The following is a 25395-nucleotide window of genomic DNA, read 5'->3' as shown; positions in this document are numbered from 1 at the left end:
TAACAAAATAGCAATAACACTTAAACTTATACACCACTTCATAGTGCTTTATAGCACTCTCTCTGTGGTTTACAATGTAAGCATTATTTGCACATTGCCCCCAACAATCTGGCTCCTCATTTTACTGACCTTGGAAGGATGGAAGTTTGAGTCAGACCTGAGCCAGTCAGGATCGAACTCCTGGCAGTAAGCAGAATCAGCCTGCAATACTGCATTCTAACCACTGTGCCAGCATATTAAGTATTTTAAATACTTAAAATATATAAAGTATTAAGTATTTTTTTCAGCATAGCAAACAACATGGTGTATGCTAAGTAGCATAAGAATTCAGTCAACCTTCTCTAGTGCTTGCTTTGGTAATGCTACCTAAAATACTTTTTAATATTGGAGTTTGTGGGTAAACAACCCAAATAGAACATATAATGGGATTATATTTCTTTAAGATAAAGTTCACCTAAGACAAAGTTCACTTCAGAATGAAAGACATTCTGAAGTAAATTCCTAAAGATTAATTTTCTCTCATTACTTCCACATCATTCAGAATTGCACATGAAGATCAGAATCTTTGACCCTACACTTCTGTATCAGAGACAACTTGCTTATTGATATGTAATAAAGGGAACACCTGCTGCTGGCATCAACTTCCCATCGTCCTGTGCGCTCCCACAGGGAGGGCCTTCTAAGGGTACCGCCGGTTAAGGAATGCCGGCGGGTTATTCCCAGGGGAAGGGCGTTCTCTGTGGGCGCGCCGGCCCTATGGAACCAACTTCCCACGGAACTCAGGACTGCCCCCGACCTTCGCTCATTTTGCTGGGACTTGAAAACCTGGTTTTTCGAGCTGTCTGGCCCAGACTGAGGGGTTTTAACTAATTTAATTTAATTGGGTTTTAGTTTAACTTCAGGGACTGTAATTTAATCATAGTTTTAACTGATTTTCATTTTGTATGTTATGTATTTTAATTTTCCCTGTAAACTGCCCTGAGTCCTATGGGAATAGGGCGGTATATAAATTTAAATAATAAAATAAATAAATAAATAAATAAAGCCCTCCTTATTACAAATGCAGCTCTTCTTTTTAAGTGTTCAAATTTATTATCGGTTGGAAGATAACATACTTCTCAAGCCATCCATTACAGTATCATCCATTACATAGTAGAAGATAAGATTAATGTTGGAAGACATCTGTGGAAATAGCCTTTTAATGTTGTACACAGAGTTCAGAGATAATAATGGTATTTTGTTTCTGTTGCCTGTTTCTTTTACTTGTGGCCTATGATGGCAACTTTTTTAATGCCAGATGCTATTAAATTATTTTGCATGAATGTTAAAACATTTGCCAAAATCTCATGTCAGAGAAATCACCATGCAGATTCCTATGGTTTCCATGAAAGTATTGACAGGACACGTGGTTTCCTACATGAACCCCAACATTTTACAAACTTTTATGGTTCTTCCTTATTAATTATGCATTTATTATTTATTAACTAAATTAGTAGGCTACTGAATCATTCTGGCTCTTGGTGGCTTACAGCAAAGGAAAACACAATAAAAGCATCCAACGTAACAAAAACAAATGCACATATAGTTAAAAGCTTTATAAAAACAAGGAGGCATGGGGTAGATATGATATTATGGGACATCCCATGTAAAGTAAAATCCATAACAAATCAAAACCCCAAACCTCTATTTAAAAAGGAGAGAAACAAACGCATAATAAAGATCAAGCAATAATGGCAAAGGACCACGTTTAAAACACCTTCCAGAAGAAATTGTCTTTACAAGCTTCCGAAAGCTGTCTCTGAGGTGGGCACTCTAACTTTAAAAAGAAGGTTGTTGAAACAATAGACACCACTGATGAAAACCAACAGTTTCTAACATTCAACCACCACCACCCCTCCATCATTGTTTCATGATTATGGGATATTACCAAGGTGGTCCTTGGTGCCATGCCTTGCAGCACTTTATAAGTCAAAACTAAAATCTCAATTGCACCTATCCAAATTCACAAGTCTGATGCAATATGATCATAGCAATTAGTGCTAATCAACAGACCAGGGTATTTTGCACTAACAACATTCAAAATTGAACAGCACTGAACAAGTGGTATGTACAGCCATTCCGGCCCTTGCAGCAGTCCCACAGTCATGTGATTGCAATGTGGTCACTTGGTTAGCAGTTATGATGGTTGCAGTGTCCTGCAGTCAAGTGATTGTCCATTTGCCATCTTCCCTGTCAGCTTCCCAGAAGCAAAGTCAATAGGAAAGCTATCAGCAAAGGTTGCAAGTCTCTTGCCCCATTTTTTCTCCTGAGGAGCTAGAGGTCCCTTACTCCCTCCCATCTGGTCACATTTGTGTTTTGCAGCAGCATACCCATTTGTGCAGCACTGCAGTCCCCTTTCCCAGCCCATATAGATCTGTACAGAACAGCAGCCCCTGACCTGGTGCCTGACAGCAGCATCTTCTTCCCAGCACACTCACATTCCTGCCCCACAGTAACACTCTCTCCAGCCTGCATGCACTCACACAGTGCTACACCACCTTCTTTCCAGCCCTCGGGCACTCATGCAATGCCTCCTCCCCAGCCCACAGCCACTCATTTTTGTGTTGGAAGCCAACAGGAAGTCACAAGTCAGTCACCTGAGATCCTTGTTTAATAAGCCACAATCCTTGCTTAATAGTAGTAAGAGACACTACAGAGATTGCCGTCACTAAGTAATGTGGTCACACTGCATCACTTGCCAATGAAAATTAACAATTACCATTGTTAATCAAAGGCTCCTGGTATCACCTGAGAATACCAACATCTTAAAGCAGGGGTGTCAAACTGCCAGTCCATGGGCCGGTTGCATTATATGGAGGCCACGCAGAATGCAATGCAAAAAAAGTCACGATATGTTGTGACACGTCACATGACATGGCGAGTTTGACACCCATGTCTTAAAGGGTTTGTTGATCATATCACACTGATCATATCACATGAGATTTGGGACATTTTAGAAAAGGGGGTGCGATACTCTAAATGCCACTTATACTGTCCATTCATCTACCAGACAAGCTCATGTTTCTTCTATATTATTTATACATTTATTATTATGGTATGGCAATGCTTTTGGCAAGAAACAAATAAACATTTGAACTTAAAAGCCACCTGCCCCTGATTTTAAAATGCCATCCTCAGCTTCTGTTTTTATTATTTCCATTTTTATATTTGGTAGGTTAATTTTAGCTGCATTTATGGTGAAGTTGGAACCACAGATGTATTTTTAAAAATTATATTCTGCATAAGCCACTGAGTTTTTCTGTTATTGCAGCAGCATAGAAATGTGTTAAATAAATAAATAAGTAAATAAGAAGTTAAAAAATAAAGTCTATTGTTTATCTAGATTTAAAACAACACTTTATTTGCCACAGAAACTGCAGTGCAGAATTTTTCAGCTAGAAAGTCTTCTGTTTATTTGGAGTCATAATATCCTTAAAAAGTTCTTTTCTTTTCAACTTCTCACTAAGAGAAGATTAATCCAATCTTTCATGTATTATCTTCAATTTCTACCAAGGGACCATTTGTAATAAGACAACTTTCCATACAAGAATCTTCTGCCTTTATACCACATTAACTTGGAAATTTATTTTTCCTGCACACTTGGCAAATAAAGCAGTAATTTTCTTCACAACTGTGCTTCTGTTTTAAATATTATCCAAAGTGAACATATTATATCCCTTTTTTCAGCTTTCCAAAAGTTGCCAGCAAATTATGGTTTTCAATGTAATGCAAGAGCAGAGTGACAATTAAATATTTGGGAAACAATTAAATTTTCCTTTTTAATCTTACAGTTCACTGAAACGTAAACTTTAGCATTTCTCCTGACCTCCTAGCACAGCTTCTGACCTGTAATCAGAAGTCAAATGTAGCTCTTGATGTATCCTGCAAAAGATTGTGTTGCGTGTTCTAAAGTGCACATTATGTTAATCTTACAGGTAGTTCTCAACTTACAACCAGTGGTGGGATTGAAATATGTGAACAATTGGTTCTGTGTGTGGATGCCGCTTCTAGAAATCCATTCTGGGCCTGGGCAACAAAAAATTAGCTACCAGTTCTGCCGAAGTGGTGCAAATCAGCTGAATCCCACCACTGCTTATAACCATCTGTTTAGTGACCATTCAAAGTTACAATGGCATTGAAAAAAGTGACTTAAGACCATTTTTCACAAGACTGTTGCAATATCTCCATGGTCAGATGATCAAAATTCAGACGCTTGGCCACTGGCTCATATTCATGATGGTTCTGGGGTCATGTGATCATCCTTTGTAACAAGCAAAATCAATGGGGAATCCAGATTCACTTAACAACCATGTTACTAACTTAACAACTGCAGTGATTCACTTAACAACTGTGGCAAGAAAGGTGATAAAATGGAGGAAACTTCATTTAACAACAAATCTTGGGCTCAATTTTGGCCGTATGTCAAAGACTCCCTGTACTTATTAGGCCAACCGAGAGCCACAAAATAGCGTGCAGGGTTTTGAGTTCTTCAGAATATTTTTGCATAAGGTAAACAAAGGAAAAAGGAGAAAGAATAAATAGGAGAATGACTGTGAACCTTGTTTCTACAAGTATTGTAGTCTACAAAGTATTGGATAGCTGGATTTTATATAAATAATCAGTTACTGTATGCTTGCCTCTTCAGCCCTCTTGCAAGAGTCCTGGAGACGGTGATATCATCTAGGCACCTTGAATGACTTTAGCCCTTCCCACATTCTATTTTAAGACTGCAATTTAGCAGATGTCATGGTTTGAACAGCGGCTACTTTTACAAAACCACACACTTCATATTGATTTTAGTTATCATTTTATCTGATTCAAAGTTCTAGATAGCTCAGAACCCACACTGGATGATGGATCAGAAGAATGAAATGTTTTTATTTTTGCTTTGCTTAATAACATGCAAACTGTTTTGCATCTAATTCGTGAATTGGATTTCTAAAACTTTCAGATATTTTTTTTAAGTGGGCGATACAGTTAATTTCCTTTTTATGTTTCAAAAGACTAAATCTCAACTCTGACCTAAATGCAGCATTTAGTCTGCGGTGTCTGCAGTAACTGAGTAGTCATAATATCAAAGTTTTGATGCCTAAATGGCTCATTCCACAAAACATGACATAAGAGGGCAGGGATCCTCTGGAGTAAATTGGACTATTCTCCAATTGTATTCTCCTTTGGTAGCATGGAATGTGAGAAACAGGGAGCAAAATTCACTGTCCAACTCAAGCTGTTGATGATGCTGAAGTAATAAAAATTCCAGCATCCCTAATTCTGACAAAATGGAAAGAAAACTTTAAAAAGTAGTTTTACACATTCTGTACTCACTCCTATCATGCTAAAGAGATACCATATCTGAGAAAACAAGCATGCACGCTCTAAACCATTGAGCAGGAGCTGCAAAACCACCAACTAACATCTCTTTTACTGTATTAGAAGTTTAGGAGTTAAGATGAAAAATGTGACAAGAGTTCCCTCCAACTTAGCTCTCCAGTACTGCTGATTTAATGGAAGCACAGAAGTCCAGAACTATTTCAGAATGATGATGAATCCCATTCTACTTTTTAATTCAGCTTGTCCTAGCTGATCCTCATTCCTTTTTACTTCTTTGAGTTCTTTTAACTTTCCCCACATTTCTAAATCTATGAAGCATTGGGTTGTAATAACAAGGAACAACAACATAATCAAAATTTCAGAATAATGATAAATTTAAAATAATCTCAGATTATTGATTAACTAATACTTTCTGCCATAATTGCAATTTGCATGATAGAACATTTGCTGGTCGTTGACTATAACAAAGATTTGGTTTGATTTGACTTTAGTTCATGTTAATGATAGTACTCACAGCTTGGTTGGCCATGCTAGTGGGGAAGGATAGAGAAGACTGAATTGTATGTATTATAAGGAGTTCCATTTATTTATATTTTCATATTTCTATTTCTATTTTATTTTGTTTGCTGCCCATTTTATCACAGGGTAAATTAACTTTTTATTTTTCTTCTGTCAATGGATTTAAAAGAACAGAAAAGGATAATTAGTACGTAATTTTACTCAATAAAAAGGTAAAGGTTCCCCCGCACATGCGTGCTAGTCATTTCCGACTCTAGGGGTCAGTGCTCATCTCCGTTTCAAAGCCGAAGAGCTAGCGCTTGTCCAAGGACGTCTCCGTGGTCATGTGGCCGGCATGACTAGACGCCAAAGGCGCACAGAACACTGTTACCTTCCCACCGTAGTGGTCCCTATTTTTCTACTTGCATTTTTACGTGCTTTCGAACTGCTAGGTTGGCAGAAGCTGGGACGAGTAACAGTAACTCAGTTACGCGGCACTCACGATTCGACCTGCCAAACTCAATAGTTTCCCTCAAAAACAGTCGCAATTCTACGTAGATCAAATAGGATGGGCATGCTCCAGTTGCCTTCTCTGAAATATGGTTATCTAGTAGGATCTCAGAGGTGTACCTGCTTCATGACTGCCCTACCTTATGTAATATTCTTCCCTCAGCAATCCAGCATACCCCCACCCTCTGAATCTTCTGAAAGCCATTAAAATTTGGCTCCTTACCAAAACTGGGGTAAGGTGGTAGAGCCAGTTGATGGGGGTACCATAGGAGGTTAACTGAGGCCTAGTTTTTTAGTTTTATATATTTTTGTAAGTTTGTGGTTTTATTGTTGTGAGCTGCCCAGTTTTTTAAGATGGGCGGCCATACAATTTTTAAAAATAAAAAATTAAATTAATTAATAATATTCTTCTTTTTGATGAGAGAAAATTTACTGTTCCCTTTCTCTTTATAACAAAGGTAACTAGAAATGTGATCTTAAGAGGAAAAAATATTTATAGGGAATAGCTTGAACATCCTATTTCTCATTTTACCACTTTGGATTGCTACTTTTACTCATCTAAAATATATGTATAAGAGAGAAAGAGAGCAAGATTGAATATATTATATGTAATTTTGTCTAACTGACAATATGATCCCTTGATACAGACTCAAGCCAAAGTATATTTCATTGTCCACATCCTTACTGATATTTTTCTCATATGAAGTGAAGCTGTGACCACAGATGGCCACCACTCTGAGGTCTTTAGAGCACTCCCAGATTGTTCTGCTGAATTTTGGTGGCCCAGGTTTGCTGAAATAAACAGTAAAAATGGTGCAACAAATTCCTGGAAAATACCATTCAACAATTCTGTTCCCCTGAATAGGCCAAAAATATATATATCAATATTGCCCTCACCAAAGATATCATTGCAGCCCCAACTAAATCCCTGTCTCCCTCCAAAAGCAACAAATTAATAAGTGATATAAGTGCACAATATCTCTCAGGTCTCTTTCTACATCCAGATGTTGTTTTGCTTCAGTCTTGTTAATAAGTTGTAAGTGCATCTCCCCATATTCAGGCCCACATGTTTAAATTCTCAAATACGAAACTACATTTTCAGGTCTGGGAATACAGTGAAAATGTTCCCAAGGCTTACCTGACTTTTTCTATCAGTTTCTATGGTCATAGAACAACATTCCCCCAGAGATCCAGATCCCAGATGGCCCTGATCCTGTTGGCCTTTCACAATGCATTAAAGAACTTTCTTCCCCAGACTTTTGGGCCGGGACATTAAGTGAATCCTATTGATTGATTTGTTTAGTTCTGAGCTGGGATTGGAAGTAGATAATTTTAAACTTCATGCACATTCAGTTATTGCATTCTTTATTTTGGGATGTTATATTTTTATTGTGCTGGGTTTTATTCCTTTGTTCATTACCCAGAATTATTACTGTTGTAAGATGGATGGCTATCTAAATTGCATATAGTAGATATGTAGAAAACAGATAATAAAAGGATCGTTGCTAGGATAGTTTCTACTTCTAAAATGCTTGTGTCTACTTGTCTGTGTGCAATCTTCAGTTGGACGAAGCAATACAGCCCAGGGCATCAGTTTTTGAATCAAAGTACCTCAATGGGCTGGCCTACAGAATGCACCCCAAATCCAGGATCTATTACTTTTGTGGGATTGAAATTTGGCAATTGTGGCTGCTTCAGCACCAGTACATTTTCCAGACACCCGTCGGTTGTGTGGTGCAAGGAAAGTTGGGAGGGTGGTATCTCCACCCTATTTCCCCCTTCTGACTGGTCCTTGCACCCCGTTGGCCCCCACTTTGGAACTGAGGCTGAAATTTGAAATCTCTTAATGGCAATTGGTGGTGGGGAAAAAAACACGAGAGGAGGTGGAGGTATTTCCAATGCTCCCTGCTAGCTTCTCACAAGGAAACTCAATGAGGAAGTTGGTAGGAAGAAAGTCAATGGGGAAATTGCCAGTGCTACTTTTGTCCCCCTGTTTATCATTCTGATTCTCTTTAGGTAAGGAATTATCTCTAAGGAAGGAAGACTACATGGGTCACAGGTTGTCTAGTTGCCTTTAAACTTCATTGTAAGCATCTGCATGAATATATAAACTCTGGAGAGTGATGAAACCACTCCAGAAGAAACATCCATCATCAATAGATACTTTGAGGATTAGATATCAGATGAAATCTGAGTCTTTAAAGAAGGTAAGGCTCCAAGGAAGTGGAAGAGGTTTGAGATCTATCTATTGGGGCCACAACTTCTTTGAATACAACCAAGACACAATCTGAGTCAGTCATTGGGACCAGAGGTTTAGTCTTCCAAGCTTTTGGATTCATGCTGGAGTCCACCTTCAGGGAACTTCTCTTTAGCAGAGTGTGTACTTTGGGCTATTCTGTGTGTGGTATTTATATACTGTACACACAGAATTGCCCAAAGCATTCATTCTGCTAGAGAGAAGTTCCCTGAGGATGGGCTCCAGCATGAATCCAAAAGCTTGGAAGACTAAACCTCTGTTCCCAGGGAATTGACCCAGATTGTATCCTGCAACATTATCCTGGGACACATATATTTGCCTTCATTTGTCACAACCTCAGTTTTACAGGAATTTTACCTTCAATCCATACAGTATAGCATAACATTCTCTAAAGAGGACTCTGAAGGTTGGCTGAAAATGAATAGAATTTTCTTTGCGATCTATGAGAAAATTTCTACTCAGATTCATTGAATAAACATAGACGTTTTCTTTAGATCTTGCTGCTCTAGCATTTGAAGAAAATAAAGTGTGCACAGACCAAGGTCAGTTCTGTATGACCTCTCTTTTTTACAGAGTTTGTAATTTTAATGAGCGCGGGCAAATAATTTTGAAAAGCATATACATTACAGTGGAAATGTGAGGCTGGAAAATGCATTGCCTACTATCTTTTGATATAAAACTGAGTGTCTCGTGTAGTTTACAGTGTTTGCGTTATAATAAAAATGACAGTTCTTACCATACTGATGAACTAAAATATAGCAGTAATCATAATATGGCCTAGAATATTTTCTCTATTCCACTGAGCAGGAATAAATTCTATTTAAATGGCCCTTGTGACCTTTTGCACTTTGAATAATTCTTGGTTATCTAAATAGGGACACATCAAAAGAGATTCAAATCATGGAACTGTCAACTCAGGCAACATAACTGCTTAAACGTTTGTATTCACTCAAGCTAGGAAAAAAAGCTTTTTTTAATGAAGGGAATAAAATCTATTATTTTCAAGAATTAACATAATGAGGAGTTCTATTATTTCTGGAAAATCATTTAATTAGGGATGAAAGGAAACACATTCAACTTTGCATTATAGCTTTCCCTTGAATTAATTAAATCAGCCTCTTCCACCCCATTCCCTTGGGCCAGTTTGCTTAAATTTCCTGGGTAATGAAGAAAATATAGTTAGCCTCCCAGGTATGTGCATAGCTGCTGGAACTTCAAAAAGTAAGCATTGATCTCATTTTAATATTTCTTTTGTTTAATGAATAAAACACTCTACCTCCCTTTTTTTTTTACTTTAAGCCAAGCTTCTCCAAACTTGGAAACTTTAAGGCCTGTGGACCTCAACTCCCAGAATTCCCCAGTCAGCAAGACTGGCTGAGGAATTCTGGGAATTGAGGCCTACAAGTCGCCAAGCCTGGAGTGTTTCTGTTGCAAACACAACGATTTTAAAAGGAGAAAAGAAAAAAGAAAAAAAAAGAAAGGAAATAAGAAAACCAGGATGACAGCAGAGAGATACAACAAGACTTACAAAAATCAGAGGTTTTCTAACAAAAAGAGGCTATGAATGGAAGCAAACAGTTGCAGGCCACATGGGAGAAAATCTAAACATTATACATTTGTATAAGCAGAACAGAAAGAGAAGAAGACAGCTAAATAAAATGAATATAACCATTCGTTTAGATGAAGAGCCACACTCATCTTAATTTGAGTTATATCCTTACAAAAATCAACCAAAATCGTATAGGTAAAGGTAAAGGTTCCCCCTCACATGTGTGCTAGTCGTTTCCAACTCTAGGGGCCGGTGCTCATCTCCGTTTCAAAGCCAAAGAGCCAGCGCTTGTCCAAGGACGTCTCCATGGTCATGTGGCCGGTATGACTAGACGCCAAAGGCGCACAGAATGCTGTTACCTTCCCACCGTAGTGGTCCCTATTTTTCTACTTGCATTTTTACGTGCTTTTGAACTGCTAGGTTGGCAGAAGCTGGGATGAGTAACAGGCGCTCACTCTGTTACGCGGCACTCAGGATTCGACCCGCCAATCTGCCGACTTTATGATCGGCAAGCTCAGCGTCCTAACCCACTGAGCCCGCATATACACGCTTCTAAATTTTTCATCCAGTGAAGTGACAGAAAAAGTCACATCCAGTTAGGAGTTCTGAAGAGATCAAAAAGAGTTGGTTATAGATAATCCTCAACTTACGACCACAATGGAGCCCAAAATTTCCTTGCTAAGCAAGGCAGTTTTTAAGTGAGTTTTGTCCCCATTTTATGACCCTTTTTGTCACAGTGGTTAAGTGAACTACTGAAGTTGTTAAATGAATCATGCAATCATTAAGCAAATTTGGCTTTCCTGATTGATTTTGCTTGTCAGAGCCAGCTGAGGACGTTACAAATGGTGATCACATGATTCCAGGAGTGTGCAGCTGTCAAAATACATGCCAGTTGCTGAGTGTCCAAATTTTGATCGTGTGACCATGGGGATTCTGCAAAAGTTGTAAGTGTGAAAAACAGTCGTGACTCTTATTTTTCAGTGCTGTTCTTACTTCAAATGGTCACTAAATGAACAGCTGTAAGTCGAGGATTACCTAAACTTATGTGTAACTGCAGTTCCTCCACTGATCATCTGTGAATTCCACATAACTTTGGTGCCTATGCAGAAGCCCCATCTTCCAAGCACGCCTTATATGTTCAGGTATGCCTCCTAATAAACTACCTTCCTTCCCGAATTCAATACAAACCAACTTTAGTAGGAATATTGTTAGCATCACTTGGCTCCCGCCGGAGAAGATAGGCAGGTTGGCTGAATTCCCAGGTAACCATTCAGAGAAATGCAAATAAGCAACTTTTTTCCCCCTCTTACATTGTAGTTTTTATACATGGGTGCACAAATACCTGCATTAGTGGATTGTCAATCAGTGTCCCTGATTTGAAGCTCTTTTGATGTATCACTATTTAGATAATCAAGCTTTACACTTTTCCTTTTTAGTAATAAGGATAACTGTGTCAAACTCCTTCAGGAAGATAAACTGCGCAATTACCTATAATGCATCATTGGACTTTGAAAGGGAGGAGAAAGGCATGTTGGAGCAGAAGTAGAAATCATGAATCGCTAAAGGCATCTGAAGATAAGATACTATCCACTGAAAGATTCAACTTGTCTATGAGTTTGGCTAAGAGCTCTGTGCTTTTATTTATTTTCCCTATATACCTCCAAGAAGTGCTTGTCTTCTCACCCCCTGAAAAATCTTTCCACTCTAACTGTAAATCCCAAATCTGTGCAATATATATATATCTCAGGGGCTGCCACAAAGAAGAGGGAGTCAAGCTATTCTCCAAAGCGCCCAAAGGCAGGACAAAAAGCAACAGATGGAAACTAGTCAAGGAGAGAAGCAACCTAGAACTAAGGAGAAACTTCCTGACAGTTAGAACAATTAACCAGTGGAACAACCTGCCTCCAGAAGTGGTGAATGCTCCAACACTGGAAGTATTTAAGAGGAGACTGGACAGCCATTTGCCTGAAATGGTATAGGGTTTCCTACCTGAGCAGGGGGTTGGACTAGATGACCTCCAAGGTCCCTTCCAACTTACTTATTATTATTATATATTTAAAAAAAAGCATGTCAAAGAGATACAGGAAGAGGGTTTTAAAGGCCTTTATTTTTTGAGGGGGGGAGGGAAAGAAGGTATAGTTAAAGGAAATCCAGTTTTCTGTAGTTAAAAGAGATATATCCTGAAAAGTCATTTCTAATTTTGATGGGCAAAATGGAAGGCTTCTTATTCCACATAACTGGGCTTATCCTTATAAAAATGAACAAGGAGCAAGAACAAAGAGGATCCATGACAATTATATGAGTAGCTTTTCGAAACTCTCAGGCAAGGTTGCATGAGAATGTTGCTTTCTGAAACAGTGATATTTGTGTTTGCATATGTATGGTACAGCTTATGTAACACTATGCTCCAATTACTGAGTGGAAATTAAGGAGGAAGGAAACAACACATTTTTATGCTTCAGTGGAGACTGGAGGCTGGGCCTGCACTATGCAGATGCAAATATGCTATAGTTTTTTTTTTAAAGAATTGGCACATTTCATTAATATAAACTGTGTAGTCTGCCATAGCATAGTGCAGTCTTTTAATGGAGCAGGCAAATAAGATAGTCACTACCAGATAGATAGATAGATAGATAGATAGATAGATAGATAGATAGATAGATAGATAGATAGATAGATAGATAGATAGATAGATGCATAGATACATAAATACATAGATTCCTGGATTCGCAGCTCACTTTTGAAGACCATATAGGAGCCGTGACCAGGGGGGCTTTTGCCCAGGTTCGCCTGGTGCGCCAGTTGCGACCCTACCTGGACCGAGATGCCCTACGCACAGTCACTCATGCGCTCGTGACCTCCCGTTTAGACTACTGCAACGCTCTCTACATGGGGCTGCCCTTGAGGACCACCCGGAGGCTTCAGCTGGTGCAGAATGCAGCCGCGTGAGCCGTGATGGGGGTTTCCCGATACTCCCATGTAACACCTCTACTCCGCGAGCTGCATTGGCTTCTGGTTGCCCTTCGGGTGAGATTCAAGGTGCTGGTGATGACCTATAAAGCCCTAAATGGCGAGGGTCCGGGATATTTGAGGGACCACCTGCTGCCAGCATCAAGCTCCCTTCGTCCAGTGCGCTCCCACAGGGAGGGTCTTCTCAGGGTGCCGCCGGTTAAAGATTGCCAGCGGGTAACACCCAGGGGTAGGGCCTTCTCAGTGGGTGCGCCTGCCCTGTGGAACCAGCTGCCTGCGGAGCTTAGGACTGCCCCCAACCTCCGTTCATTCCGCCGGGACCTGAAGACCTGGCTCTTCGAGCTCTCTGGCCCAGGCTGAGAATTTTTAAATTTTAATTTTAATTGGGTTTTTACTGTTCTCAGGGTTTTATTTAATCTTTTTTAATTTGTTTTAACGTTTGTATTGATTCTCTTTTAAATGCCCTGTAAACCACCCTGAGTCCTTCGGGAAAGGGCGGTATATAAATCTAAATAAATAAATAAATAAATAAATAAATAAATAAATAAATAAATAAATAAATAGATACATAAATACATAAATACATAGACAGATGTTAGATAGATAGAAGAGATAGATCGATAGATCGATAGATAGATAGATAGAGATGATAGATAGATAGATAGATGTCAAATGATAAATGATAGACATGTAAAAATCATATAGAATAGTAGATTAGTATATATATAATTATAAATAGGGTACATATTATAGAAAACTGACAGAACCAAAAGCTACATAAAGTCATGAAATTTCAATATGAAGCCCATTACACTGATAAGAAATGGCTGCTTATCTATATAAATATAGGAAAGATCTCTAAGGTTATGCAAAAGAAACAGAGTGTTTCCTCAGAAAAGTTCAGTTCTGACAGTATTGTACAAGAAAAAAGATTCAGTTGGGTGCAACAGTCTTTAAAGGTGACACCAGAAGTGCAGCAAGCTTTGAAAGTTACAAGACAAGGAAACCTATAGTTGGAACTCCACAGTTTGGACAAGTGAAGACGCTTTTTATATTTTATATTTATATATTTTATATTTATATTTTATTTGATTTCTATACCGCCCTTCTCCCGAGGGACTCAGGGCGGTTCACAGGGCATATATAAATAGCAGTACAAAAATTAAAAAGAAATTAAACCAATGCCCAATTAAAATACAACAACAATAGAATAATAAAAAACCAATTAAAAACCCATATTCCCCCATCAGGCCAGACCAGCTAATTCAAATAAGTGGGTCTTCAGCCCGCGGCGGAAGGATCGAAGGTCCGATGCCATCCGGAGCTCAACCGGCAGTTGGTTCCATAATGAGAAGGCCCTCCCCCTGGGGGCCACCAGTCGACATTCCCTGACCGGAGGCACCCTGAGGAGGCCCTCTCTGTGGGCACGCACAGGGCGGAGGGGAGTTGACGCCGGCAGCAGGTGGTCCTCGAGGTATCCCGGACCCATGCCATGTAAGGACTTAAAGATCATAACCAAGACCTTGAACCTCACCCGGTAACCAATGCAGCTCGCGGAGCAAAGGTGTAACATGGGAGTACCGGGAAACTCCCAAGACAACTCTCGCGGCCGCATTCTGTACCAGTTGGAGCCTCCGAGTGGTCCTCAAGGGAAGCCCCATGTAGAGAGCATTACAGTAGTCCAGGCGAGAGGTCACGAGCGCTTGAGTGACCGTACACAGGGCATCCCGGTCCTGATAGGGCCGCAACTGGCGCACCAGGCGAACCTGGGTGAAAGCCCCCCTAGTCACGGCCACTATATGATCTTCCAGAGTAAGTCGTGAATCTAGGAGGACTCCCAAGTTGCGAGCCCTATCCACGGGGGGTAAGGACTCACCCCCCATAGAAAGCGATGGAACATTTTGAATGTCCCGGGATGCCGGAATGTACAGCCACTCAGTCTTGTCAGGGTTGAGTTGAAGTCTGTTCCTCCCCATCCAGACCCGAACCGCCTCCAGGCAACGGGACATCACAGCGAGGGCATCACTGGGGTGGTTTGGGGTCGAAATGAAAAGTTGGGTATCATCGGCGTATTGATGATACCCAACTCCAAAACCACGAATGATCTCACCCAGCGGTTTAATGTAGATGTTGAACAGGAGAGGCGAGAGAACCGACCCCTGAGGAACTCCACAAACGAGAGACCTAGGGGCCGATCTCTGCCCCCCTGCCAACACCGACTGCGAGCGTCCCAGGAGATAGGAGGAGAACCACTGAAGAACTGTGCCTCCCACTCCCAATCCCCTGAGACGCCGCAGCAAGATACCATGGTCAATGGTATCGAAAGCCACCGAGAGGTCTAATAGGACTAGGACAGAGGAATATCCCCTATCCCGAGCCCTCCAGAGATCATTCACCAGAGCGACCAATGCCGTCTCCGTGCTGTACCCGGGCCTGAAACCCGATTGGTACGGGTCCAAATAATCCGCTTCATCCAGGACCAGAGGGAGCTGATGCGCCACCACACTCTCAACAACCTTCACAACAAAGCGAAGGTTGGAGACTGGACGAAAGTTGTTCAATACAGCTGGGTCCAAGGCAGGCTTCTTGAGGAGAGGTCTCACCACCGCCTCCTTCAAGACGGTGGGGAAATTACCCTCACTCAAAGAAGCAGATATAACCGCCTGGAACCAGCCTCGTGTCCTCTCCCTAGCTGCATAAACCAGCCAAGAAGGGCACGGGTCCAATAAACATGTGGTGGAGCTCAGCCTCCCCATAATCCTGTCCACTTCATCAGGGGTCACAGAATCAAACTCCTCCCAAATAACATTGACAAGACCGCCCGTGTCCTGATCGTCAGACTCTGCCCAGCTGGAGTCCAAGCCGGTCCGAATCCGAGCGATTTTATCCGACAGATGTTGACTAAACTCCTCGGCACGACCCTGCAAGGGATCCTCCCTCACCTCCTGATTAAGAAGGGAGCGAGTCACCCTAAACAGGGCGGCCGGGCGATTATCTGCGGACGCGATGAGGGTAGAGAAGTAATTACACCTCGCCGCCCTCATCGCTGCGAGATAAGACCTAATATAGGTTCTTAACCGCAACCGGTCGGATTCGGATCGGCTGGACCTCCAGCAGCTCTCTAGGCCCCGTTTCCGACGCTTCATCTCCCGGAGCTCCGCGGAGAACCATGCAGCTCGCTGGGATCTGTACCGGGTCAGGGGCCGCAAGGGTACAACCCGGTCAAGTGCCTCAGTGGCTGCCCTTTCCCAGGTTTCCACTAAGGCATCCACCGAGTTGTGAGCAATGGAGGCAGGTGGGGACCCCAGCACCGCTTGGAATCTATCAGGATCCATTAAGCGTCTGGGGCGGTACCATCTAATTGGCCCCGTACCCCCACGGCGGGGGGTGGCAAGACGGAAGACCAGCTGCAGGAGGTGATGATCGGTCCATGACAGGGGCATAATAAATGGAGAGCCCCCACCAAGATCATCCAACCACCGTCCAGATAAGAAAATCAGGTCAAGGGTGTGGCCTCCCTCATGAGTTGGTTCAGAAATTACTTGCGTCAGGTCCATGGCCGTCATGGAAGCCATGAACTCCTGAGCTAGCTCAGATGAGCCTCCCAGGGATGGTAGATTGAAGTCCCCCAAAACTATGAGTTTGGGGAACTCAATCACCAACCCCGAGAGGATATCGAGCAGCTCGGGCAGGGCTGCTGCTGCGCGACTAGGCGAAAAGTACACCAGCAGCAAGCCCAACTGCGTCCCCGAACCAAATCTCAAAAAGAGAGACTCACACCCGACTATCTGAGGGACGGTGGTCTCCCGCGGACATAAGGTCTCCCTGATAATCACCGCCACACCCCCACCCCTACCTTGAGCTTGTGGCCGGTGTAGCACCCGGAAACCTGGTGGGCAGAGGTCAACCAAAGGGACCCCACCCTCTGGGCCCAACCAAGTCTCCGTGATGCAAGCCAGGTCCGCGTGCTCACCCTCAACTAAATCCCTAACGAGGGGAGCTTTGTTAACCACGGACCTGGCATTCAGGTACACCAGCCGAAGCTCAGGAGGCTGCACAACCTCGCTCCCGGAACCTCGGGGAAGAAGCAGAGGGTCGGAGCGCCTCACCGCTTGCAAATAGCGGAGACGGCCCTCCCGGTAATGATACGGCCCTCTGTCCATGCGCCTGCTGCCATACCCCAATGTCGTGGGAATCGGTAGTCCCACGACCCGCTCCTGAGCCCCGGAGACAACCACACCCTGTTCTCCCCCCGCGCGGTCAGACCCAAGTCTGGCCTGAGCCATGGTTGATTGGCCACCCCCCATAGCCAGACAACCCCCATCTCCCACCCCTCTCCCTAGCCTCATAAAAAATTTAGATAAAAAATTAATCAGGGGCCTCCTATTAAATTTGTGTTGGCGGCCCCTGCCCCTGCCCAGCCATCTCTCAGGGTCCCAACAATCGGGCCCTTCATCAAGATTGAGAGTATTTAAAAAGGCGGGTCGCACCCAGGAGAGGGGGGCACCCCTGAGGGTGAATAAGTCTCTGCTGGTGTATTGTCGCATATAGGTCCAGCAAGTCCAGGATAGGCATCCCATAATTGGTTATATCCATGGGAGGGTCGAAGCATGGAGATAAATATCTGGATCCACACCCAACTTCACTGCCACTCAGTTGGGTGCCCCAAGAGACAGGCCGCCCCCCGCCCTCTCACGACGGGTTGCAACTCTGTTCCTGGGGGTGGTCCAGATATACTCTGGGTAGGCATACCCCATAGAGCTCCCACCTCTATGGGGCTGCAGATGTAAAGCCAAGCCACTCTCCCACCGTGGCTAGTACCCAGGTCTGTCCAAATCCAAGGGGAGAGGGGGGGTAGGCAGAAAGATGGTAAATGTATATGTTCAAGGCAAAAAGGGTAGGCAGGCCAAGATAGTAGAGATGGTCTGAAAACGCCGTCATCGCTGCTGAAGCAGTCCAAAAGCGGTGCAGGAACCACATGTCGTCCTTGCTCCATTAAGATGAGCCGCGGTCGTCTTCTCCGCCGCTGAAACGGCCCGAAGACGCCGTCGCCGCCAAAGGCGGCCCGAAGCCAGCATAGAAACCACCACCGCCGCCGAGATGACTCACAGTCGCCCTCTCCGCCGCCAAAACGGCCCGAGGCGGCCTGGGGCAACATGGGGACACCACCGCCGGCGAGAGGGGCCAAAAGCCCAGAGAGCGCCAAAGCCAGCCACTGGCCACCGCAAACGGCCCAAATAGTCCCAAAAACGTCGGTGCCGCCGAAAGCGGCCCGAAAGCAGGCCCCGGAAACGTCCCGTTAGCTGTTGGCTGCTGAAAACGGCCAGAACACGCCGCCATTGCCGTCGCCGCCGAACTCGGGCTGCCGGCGCCACTGCGGAGTGCGGGCCGCCGGCGGCGCCGAGCGCGGGCCGAAAGACCGCCGCAACCAGCGCTGAAGCCGATGCCCACGCCGTTGCCGCCATCGCCGCCGCCCGAGCAGACTCACGGGCATCCTCCTCGCCAACCAGAGCCAGCTTGGGAATGCCAAAGGCGGCCCAAAACGGCCCGAAGCAGCAGGAAACGCCGGCATCGGCCACGAGCAGCTGCAGATGGTCCAGAAAAGGCAAACAGCAAGAGGAAACAGCCGGAGGACAGCAGGGCCAGCAGACGGGCAGCTCGGTAAATAAGAGTCTAAGTAGGTCACTGCCAGCTTCGTCGACCTCCTAGTTGCCTCGCTGCCTATTACCATAAGCCCCCAATCCCCATCTCAGAAAGCCCGAAGGCTCGTGAGGGGCTCCCAAGGGACGCCTAGCAGCTGGCAATTCAGTTGATGGCATCTACACTTTTCTTCTTACTGAACAGAACAGGTTGAGACAAAAGCGTTGCTTCTGAGCTAATGCATATGTTGAGTTCCATGTGCACTATGGAGATTCATGTTTTTATAAGCAGAATAATAATTTTAAAAGGGAATTTCTTTCTTTATAGTGAAAAAAGAATGAATGTAGACTGCTGATATGCACACCCTGTAGCAAATACATATGTATCTATATGTATCTATATGTAGTAATCAAGGTAGTCCTTCACTTACAATAGTTCATTTCGTGACCGTTTGAAGTGACGAAGGCACTGAAAAAAGTGACTTATGACCATTTTTCACACTCACAATCGTTGCAGCATCAAAATTCGGATGCTTGGCAACTGATTTATATTTATGTGCATTTTTATGAAGGTGATTTTAGTATGGCTTCTAGTTAAGTACTATTTCACTAATATTTTTTTTTTTATTCTTATTGTAAATTCTTAACTTCTGAGAGCACCAAACAGAAGTAACTTCAGAGCGATAACTGGTTTATTTGTACCAGATGGTAAGATACTGTAGGAAAATGTAACCCAAAGCTACAGATTATTTTACAAGTATTTTGGTGACTGATCTCTGGAACAATCTCCCCCTGACATGCCACAGGCTCCAATTCTACTCACATTTAGGAAAATGGTTAAGAGCTGAATCTTCCCCGATACACAAGGCCAATGGAGTGGGAGTTGCACCTTTGAGTGGTTCTGTTATCTATTGGCCGCCATTTTATACTCTGGACAGGTAATCCTCAACTTGCAAACATAATTGAGCCCATAATTCCACTCATAAGTCATGATTGCCGTAGAGCAGATCGCCTAATTTTATGACCTTTTTTGCAGCATTTATTAAGTGAACAATGAGGCAGTGTTCACTTAATAATTTTTTTTTTTGCAGAAACCAGAAGTAAATGCTGGTTTCCAGCAAAAAGGTAAATTGTGGTTGTGGGACTGTGGAACATTGCAAACAGCCAGAAAAGTGGGCCAATTTTTAGGGCCTAAAATGCACTCATGTGGCTGTGGGGGATGAGGGGGAGTAGATGTCAGAACTTTGAATCCAGGTCATAAATAACTTTTCCAGTGTTCATGATAACTTTGAGCAGATGTTAAGCTATCAGTTGTAAATCCAGGACTATTTATTTATATTTTGGAAAGGCTTATGGTTATATGATCAGTTTTCTTTTATTCATTGCGTTGTATATTTTGAAGATAAATAAATGAGTCTGTTTTGTTTACGAACCTCATTTCTAAAAAAAAAAAATAATTCAACCAGAGTACAAAAGTGATCAAGTGAGACTGAGTCTTTTTTTTTCTTTTTTCTTTCTGTTGTTATTCTGTTTTTCCCCCCCCTACTCATCCATGGATAAAACTTCAGCTTGTTTTAGATAGGAATGTTTAGATATTATATATCTGAATACGAAGGGACGCGGTGGCTCAGTGGGTTAGGACGCTGAGCTTGTCGATCAGAAGGTCGGCAGTTTGGCGGGTCGAATCCCGAGTGCCGCGTAACAGAGTGAGCGCCTGTTACTCGTCCCAGCTTCTGCCAACCTAGCAGTTCGAAAGCACGTAAAAATGCAAGTAGAAAAATAGGGACCACTACGGTGGGAAGGTAACAGCGTTCCGTGCGCCTTTGGCGTCTAGTCATGCCGGCCACATGACCACGGAGACGTCCTCGGACAAGCGCTGGCTCTTCGGCTTTGAAACGGAGATGAGCACCGGCCCCTAGAGTTGGAAACATCTAGCACGCATGTGCGGGGGAACCTTTACCTTTACCTATATCTGAATACACACATAATGTATAGATGTGAACATATGCTTATTTATAGAATTGAGTGTGAATATTTATTTATTTCACATCAAATTTGTTTGTGTGATTCTCCATTCTGCTTCTCAGATCATACAACTAGATTCATAAAATAAAGACTTTAAAGAATGTAGAATGGTCTCTTCTACCACAATATAACCGAACAATCAAAGCTTTAAAAATGTAATAACTCACCATTTGTACTTTATATTATTTTGAAAATTTCCCATTTCTGCCTTTCAGGGATCTGCTTTTGCTCATTTAGTTCAAAAACTGATGGAAAATACGTTCTGGGTTCCCAGAGAAGATTAAACTATGATGCACGGTTGTAAAACTTTTTATTGCGCTTACTCAGGTGTAAGACCATATAAGTAGCAACTATAGTAGTCTCTGATTTCAATTTGCCAAATGTCCATTAAAATGTATGCCCAAGTCTAAGGAGCAGTGTTTCCAACAAGGTTTTCTTTCATATAATTAAATAATTTTCCTGAGGATAGAACACTATGCATTTTTCTTCATATATTTAGCACTTAGAGCCTGCAGATTATATTCTATAAAATAAAGCTAAACCTTGAGAAACATGGTGGTAGCGCAAAAGAGAACTTGTCAGCTAGAGCATGTTGGTTGCAGCACTCCTTTCAGATCTTACATTTATTTTGCAACTGTAGGATATCTGTAGTGGTGGGTTTCAAATAATTTAACAACTGGTTCTCTGTCTCGCCTTCCCTCCATCTTGGTCAGGGTGGGCTGCTTGGGGGAGTCAGCTGGGGTGGGGGCAGGAGGTCCCAGCAGGGGGGGGGCAAGAGCTCCCAGTTGCAGAATTGCTGGAGGTCCCAGCTGGGGAGGCAGGAGGGTGTGGTTGGGGGGGTCAACAGGAGTCTCCGACTGGGGGAAGTTGAGGGTATCTGGTTGGGATGCTTCTGTGGAGGAAAGCTGTTCCCCCCTGCCTGCCAAGCCTCTCATTCACATCACGGTCACGTAGGATTGCCTAGAAGGGGGACCAGGCAGGGGGCTGGAGGGGGGGGAGCTGGCAGGGGTGATCAGAGCCGCTGCTGTCTCCATTCTGCAGTGCAGCCCCATCGGCGCAAGCGGAGATTGCCCGGGGATGGCCAGAAGGGGGCCCTTGCCCAGCCCAGGCCCCCTCAGCTCAGTGGCTGACTGGGGCAGCTGCTACTGCTACCCTGAAGGGAGCCAGCCTCAGTCCCCCAAACAACAGTCCATACATTACCAGGAAAGTCCTCAAGACAAAGACAAAGTCCAAGCATAAAACAAATGGCAGTCCTCAAAGCAAAGACAGGTTACAAGGCAAAGGCAGTTCTGAAGGTACAATCCACAGTCTAGGGTAAGACAAACGGCAGTCCTCAAAGCAAGGCAAAAAGGCATGAGTCAAAGCCGTGTGTGTGTGTGTGTGTGTGTGTGTGTGTGTGTGTAATCCAAAAAAAACATTTGTTCCTGGCAAAGACTAACTCCTCACAGCTTCTCCTTCAGACACTCTATTCCAGGTGTTCCTTGGGAGGAGGGGCAGGTGGCCCTCTCCCGAGTAGCCTTGCAGCCCTTCTCTGAGCTTTTTTTTTTTAATCCCATTTATATTCCCGCCCTTCTCCGAAGACTCAGGGCGGCTTACAATCTAAGCACAAATCAATGTGCTTAGCAATAGCCTTCATTCTATGTATATGCCTGCTTATTAGGGCTTTTGCCCTCCCCCACCAGCAGCGGCATAATTACAAAGTCAGCTTATTGCCGCCAACAATCTGGGTCCTCAGAGCTTGCCTATGCTCTGCTCTCCTGGCCCATAGATCAAGTGGAGGAGGCAGCTGTTCCTCACCAGAATGAACCTTTATTGTCAAAGTATACATTGAGATTGGCTGAGCCTCCCTTCGTGCCCCCACCACCACAACTCACAGTGACAACAAACCCACCATCTTGTTACACCATGTGAGCTAATTGCACAACACACCAGCCTTGCAAGTCAATCATACATAAAATTATAAAATTATTTCCCGTTCAAGAGCCTGACAGCCCATGGATAAAAGCTGTTCTTCAGCCTGTTGGTATGGCTGGCTATACTCCTGTATCTCCTACCTGACGGTAGGAAAGTAAAGAGATACTGACCAGGGTGTGAGTCATCCCTGAGAATTTTCCTCACTCTTCCAAGGCAGCGAGCCCTGGTGATGTCATCCAGTGGTGTCAGGGGACAGCCCACAATGTCTTGTGCTGTGCTCACCACCTCTGTAACACTTTCCTATCCGCGGCTGTCAGGCCAGCATACCAAACCAGTACCACTGCCTGATTCTACCCTCTGTCTGTGAAGATAGGAAGCTCTCCATCTGGTCAACCATCTCCTCCAATGCCTGAGGGACCGGGGACAGCATCATCCTCAGTCCCTGCCTTCTCCAAATATGCCAAAGGAAATGTGCCATCCCTGTCGGAAGGTCCCTATTCTAAGTCCTCCTCCTCCTCCTAGGACCAGGTTCCAATGAGGCCATGACATATTGTAGTTTTAATATTTGCATCCTGTCCTGAGAATCATGGTGGATTGGAAATATCTATTAACTAAATACAAAAGAGGTTGCCATAAAGAAGAGGGAGTCAAGCTATTCTCCAAAGCACTTCAAGTCAGGAGAAGAAGCAATGGATGGAAACTAATCAAGGAAAGAAGCAACCTAGAACTAAGGAGAAATTTCCTGACGGATAGAACAATTATTCAGTGGAACAACCTGCCTCCAGAAGTTGTGGGTGCTCAGACACTGGAAGATTTTAAGAAGAGATTGGACAATTATTTGTCTGAAATGGTACAGGATTTCCTGCCTGAGCAGGGGATTGGACTAGAAGATCTCCAAAGACCCTTCCATTCCTGCTATTATGTTATGAATAAAATAATGTAATGGGAAAGGAGGAAAGGAATCAGATGGAAGTGGTAGAATAGTCATACCATTCCTTCTGCATGCAGTGGTTTATGGAGCACAACTTCTAAACTTTGCAACTACTGTTTCAATAGGGCCATCAAAATCTAAAAGATTCTGGAATAACTGCTTTGGGAGTAACAAGAGGTTTGTCTGCTTTCCATGATTTTCATTAAGCTGATCTGCAAAATCAATCTGACATTCACATCAGGACTGCTTTCTCCCTTTATAAGGATGGTTACAGAAATAGAAAAACTATTGCACCAAATGCAATCAAAGAATTACAGTATCTAAACTAACCAAGTTACTTCTTGAATTGGATAATATGGCTGGGGAATTTTTATTTGCATGAATTTATCCATTGTCTTTAAGAATACTTTGCATTTTGCTTTGTGTCTTTGTAAAATGATATAATGAAAAGTAATTGATTATTAGGAGCAATTCTCTTTCATTTGATCTTTTTATAGTTTCTTTTTTTTTTGATAAGAAAGGAGGAGTATTTGGAGAAAAACGCCTTAATTAGTTCACTCTCCTTCTTAAAAGCAGCATACTAAAAAAGAATAATAAAAAGAATATTAGAAAATCAGCTTAACTGAGACTTACTTTGCTTTTGCTTCAGCATCCTCATATGCTTTATTGGAAACATCATCCAGGCCTCCAATCAAATGTTTGAAAGAGCTGTAAAATTAAGACACAATTTAAAGAAAATGTTTCTGATATAACTGAAAAGTTGCAAACATTCTCTATTGTGCAAGATCTGCCTAAGATCTTATAAAATACTATGACAAAATATGCATGCACACCACAAATAGATAACTATGCCAATGATTTTGATTCAATGTCTATCTCCCATAAACAAAAGGCTTCCATTTGACCATGAAATCGTGATTAATATTGATTCTATTTTTTATTTTATTCACTTATTGCATTTCTATCCCCCCACAACCAAAACAATTCCTGAAAGTCAATTTAACTCAGTGTCCTTTTGAGTAAAAGGTTCAGAGTTTTTCAGCAGGGGGAAGAGGAAAGATATAATAATAGTTAATAAATAACAGTTTTTCAGCATATGGAAGAGAGAGATAATATAATAAATAAACAACAATAAATAGTAAATAACAGTGGGCAGCATACAAGTTTAATTTATTATTATGGTTGGTCACACAGTTAGCCAGATATTTACGCTAGATTTGGCAATCCAGTCTAAACATCTGGCTGACAGTGCCACCAATAATAATAATAATAATAATAATAATAATAATAATAATAATAATAATAATAATAATAATAATAATAATAATAATAATAAAATAAATAAATAAATAAAAGTTAAAATAAACAAATAAGAAATTAAATCTGTGTGCTGCCCAACTCATTGTATTCTTTGCTGATTGCCATTTCATTCCAAATTACCATGATTAAGGAAAAAATATTTTGGAATATATCTAAAATTGAGAAAGCAAAAAAAAAAGAGAAAATTTCAAGGTTTGAACAAGATGTTTCTCAGCAGGTAACTTCTTCAAGTTTTCTCTGCTCCTAGGTTTAATTTGCTCTAATGCATTTGAGAGGTCCTTGGTTTCTTTGAGCTCAGCTGATTTCTTGCAGACGTTTCATTACCAAACTAGAGAACATCATCAGTGCTAGAGTGTTACAATGAAACATCTGCAAGAAAACAGCCAAGCTCAAAGAACACCAAGGACCCCTC

General features: G+C 42.5%; 1 protein-coding gene across 2 annotated transcripts in view; it reads right to left on the bottom strand.

Moving 5' to 3' along the window:
• PRKG1 (protein kinase cGMP-dependent 1) overlaps positions 1–25395 on the bottom strand; it is a gene marked incomplete at both ends in the record, with an annotated part of 886380 nt that overhangs the window by 79754 nt on the left and 781231 nt on the right. For both annotated transcript variants that reach the window (XM_081328338.1, XM_081328337.1), the window contains one exon: positions 24297–24371. In XM_081328338.1, coding sequence (XP_081184464.1) covers positions 24297–24371 — 75 coding nt within the window. The remainder of the gene's footprint in view (positions 1–24296; positions 24372–25395) is intronic.

This window comes from Vipera berus (assembly GCF_964194415.1).
Source record: "Vipera berus genome assembly, chromosome: 5".
Classification (NCBI taxonomy): Eukaryota; Metazoa; Chordata; class Lepidosauria; order Squamata; family Viperidae; genus Vipera; species Vipera berus.
This window is presented reverse-complemented; position numbering and strand designations above follow the sequence as displayed.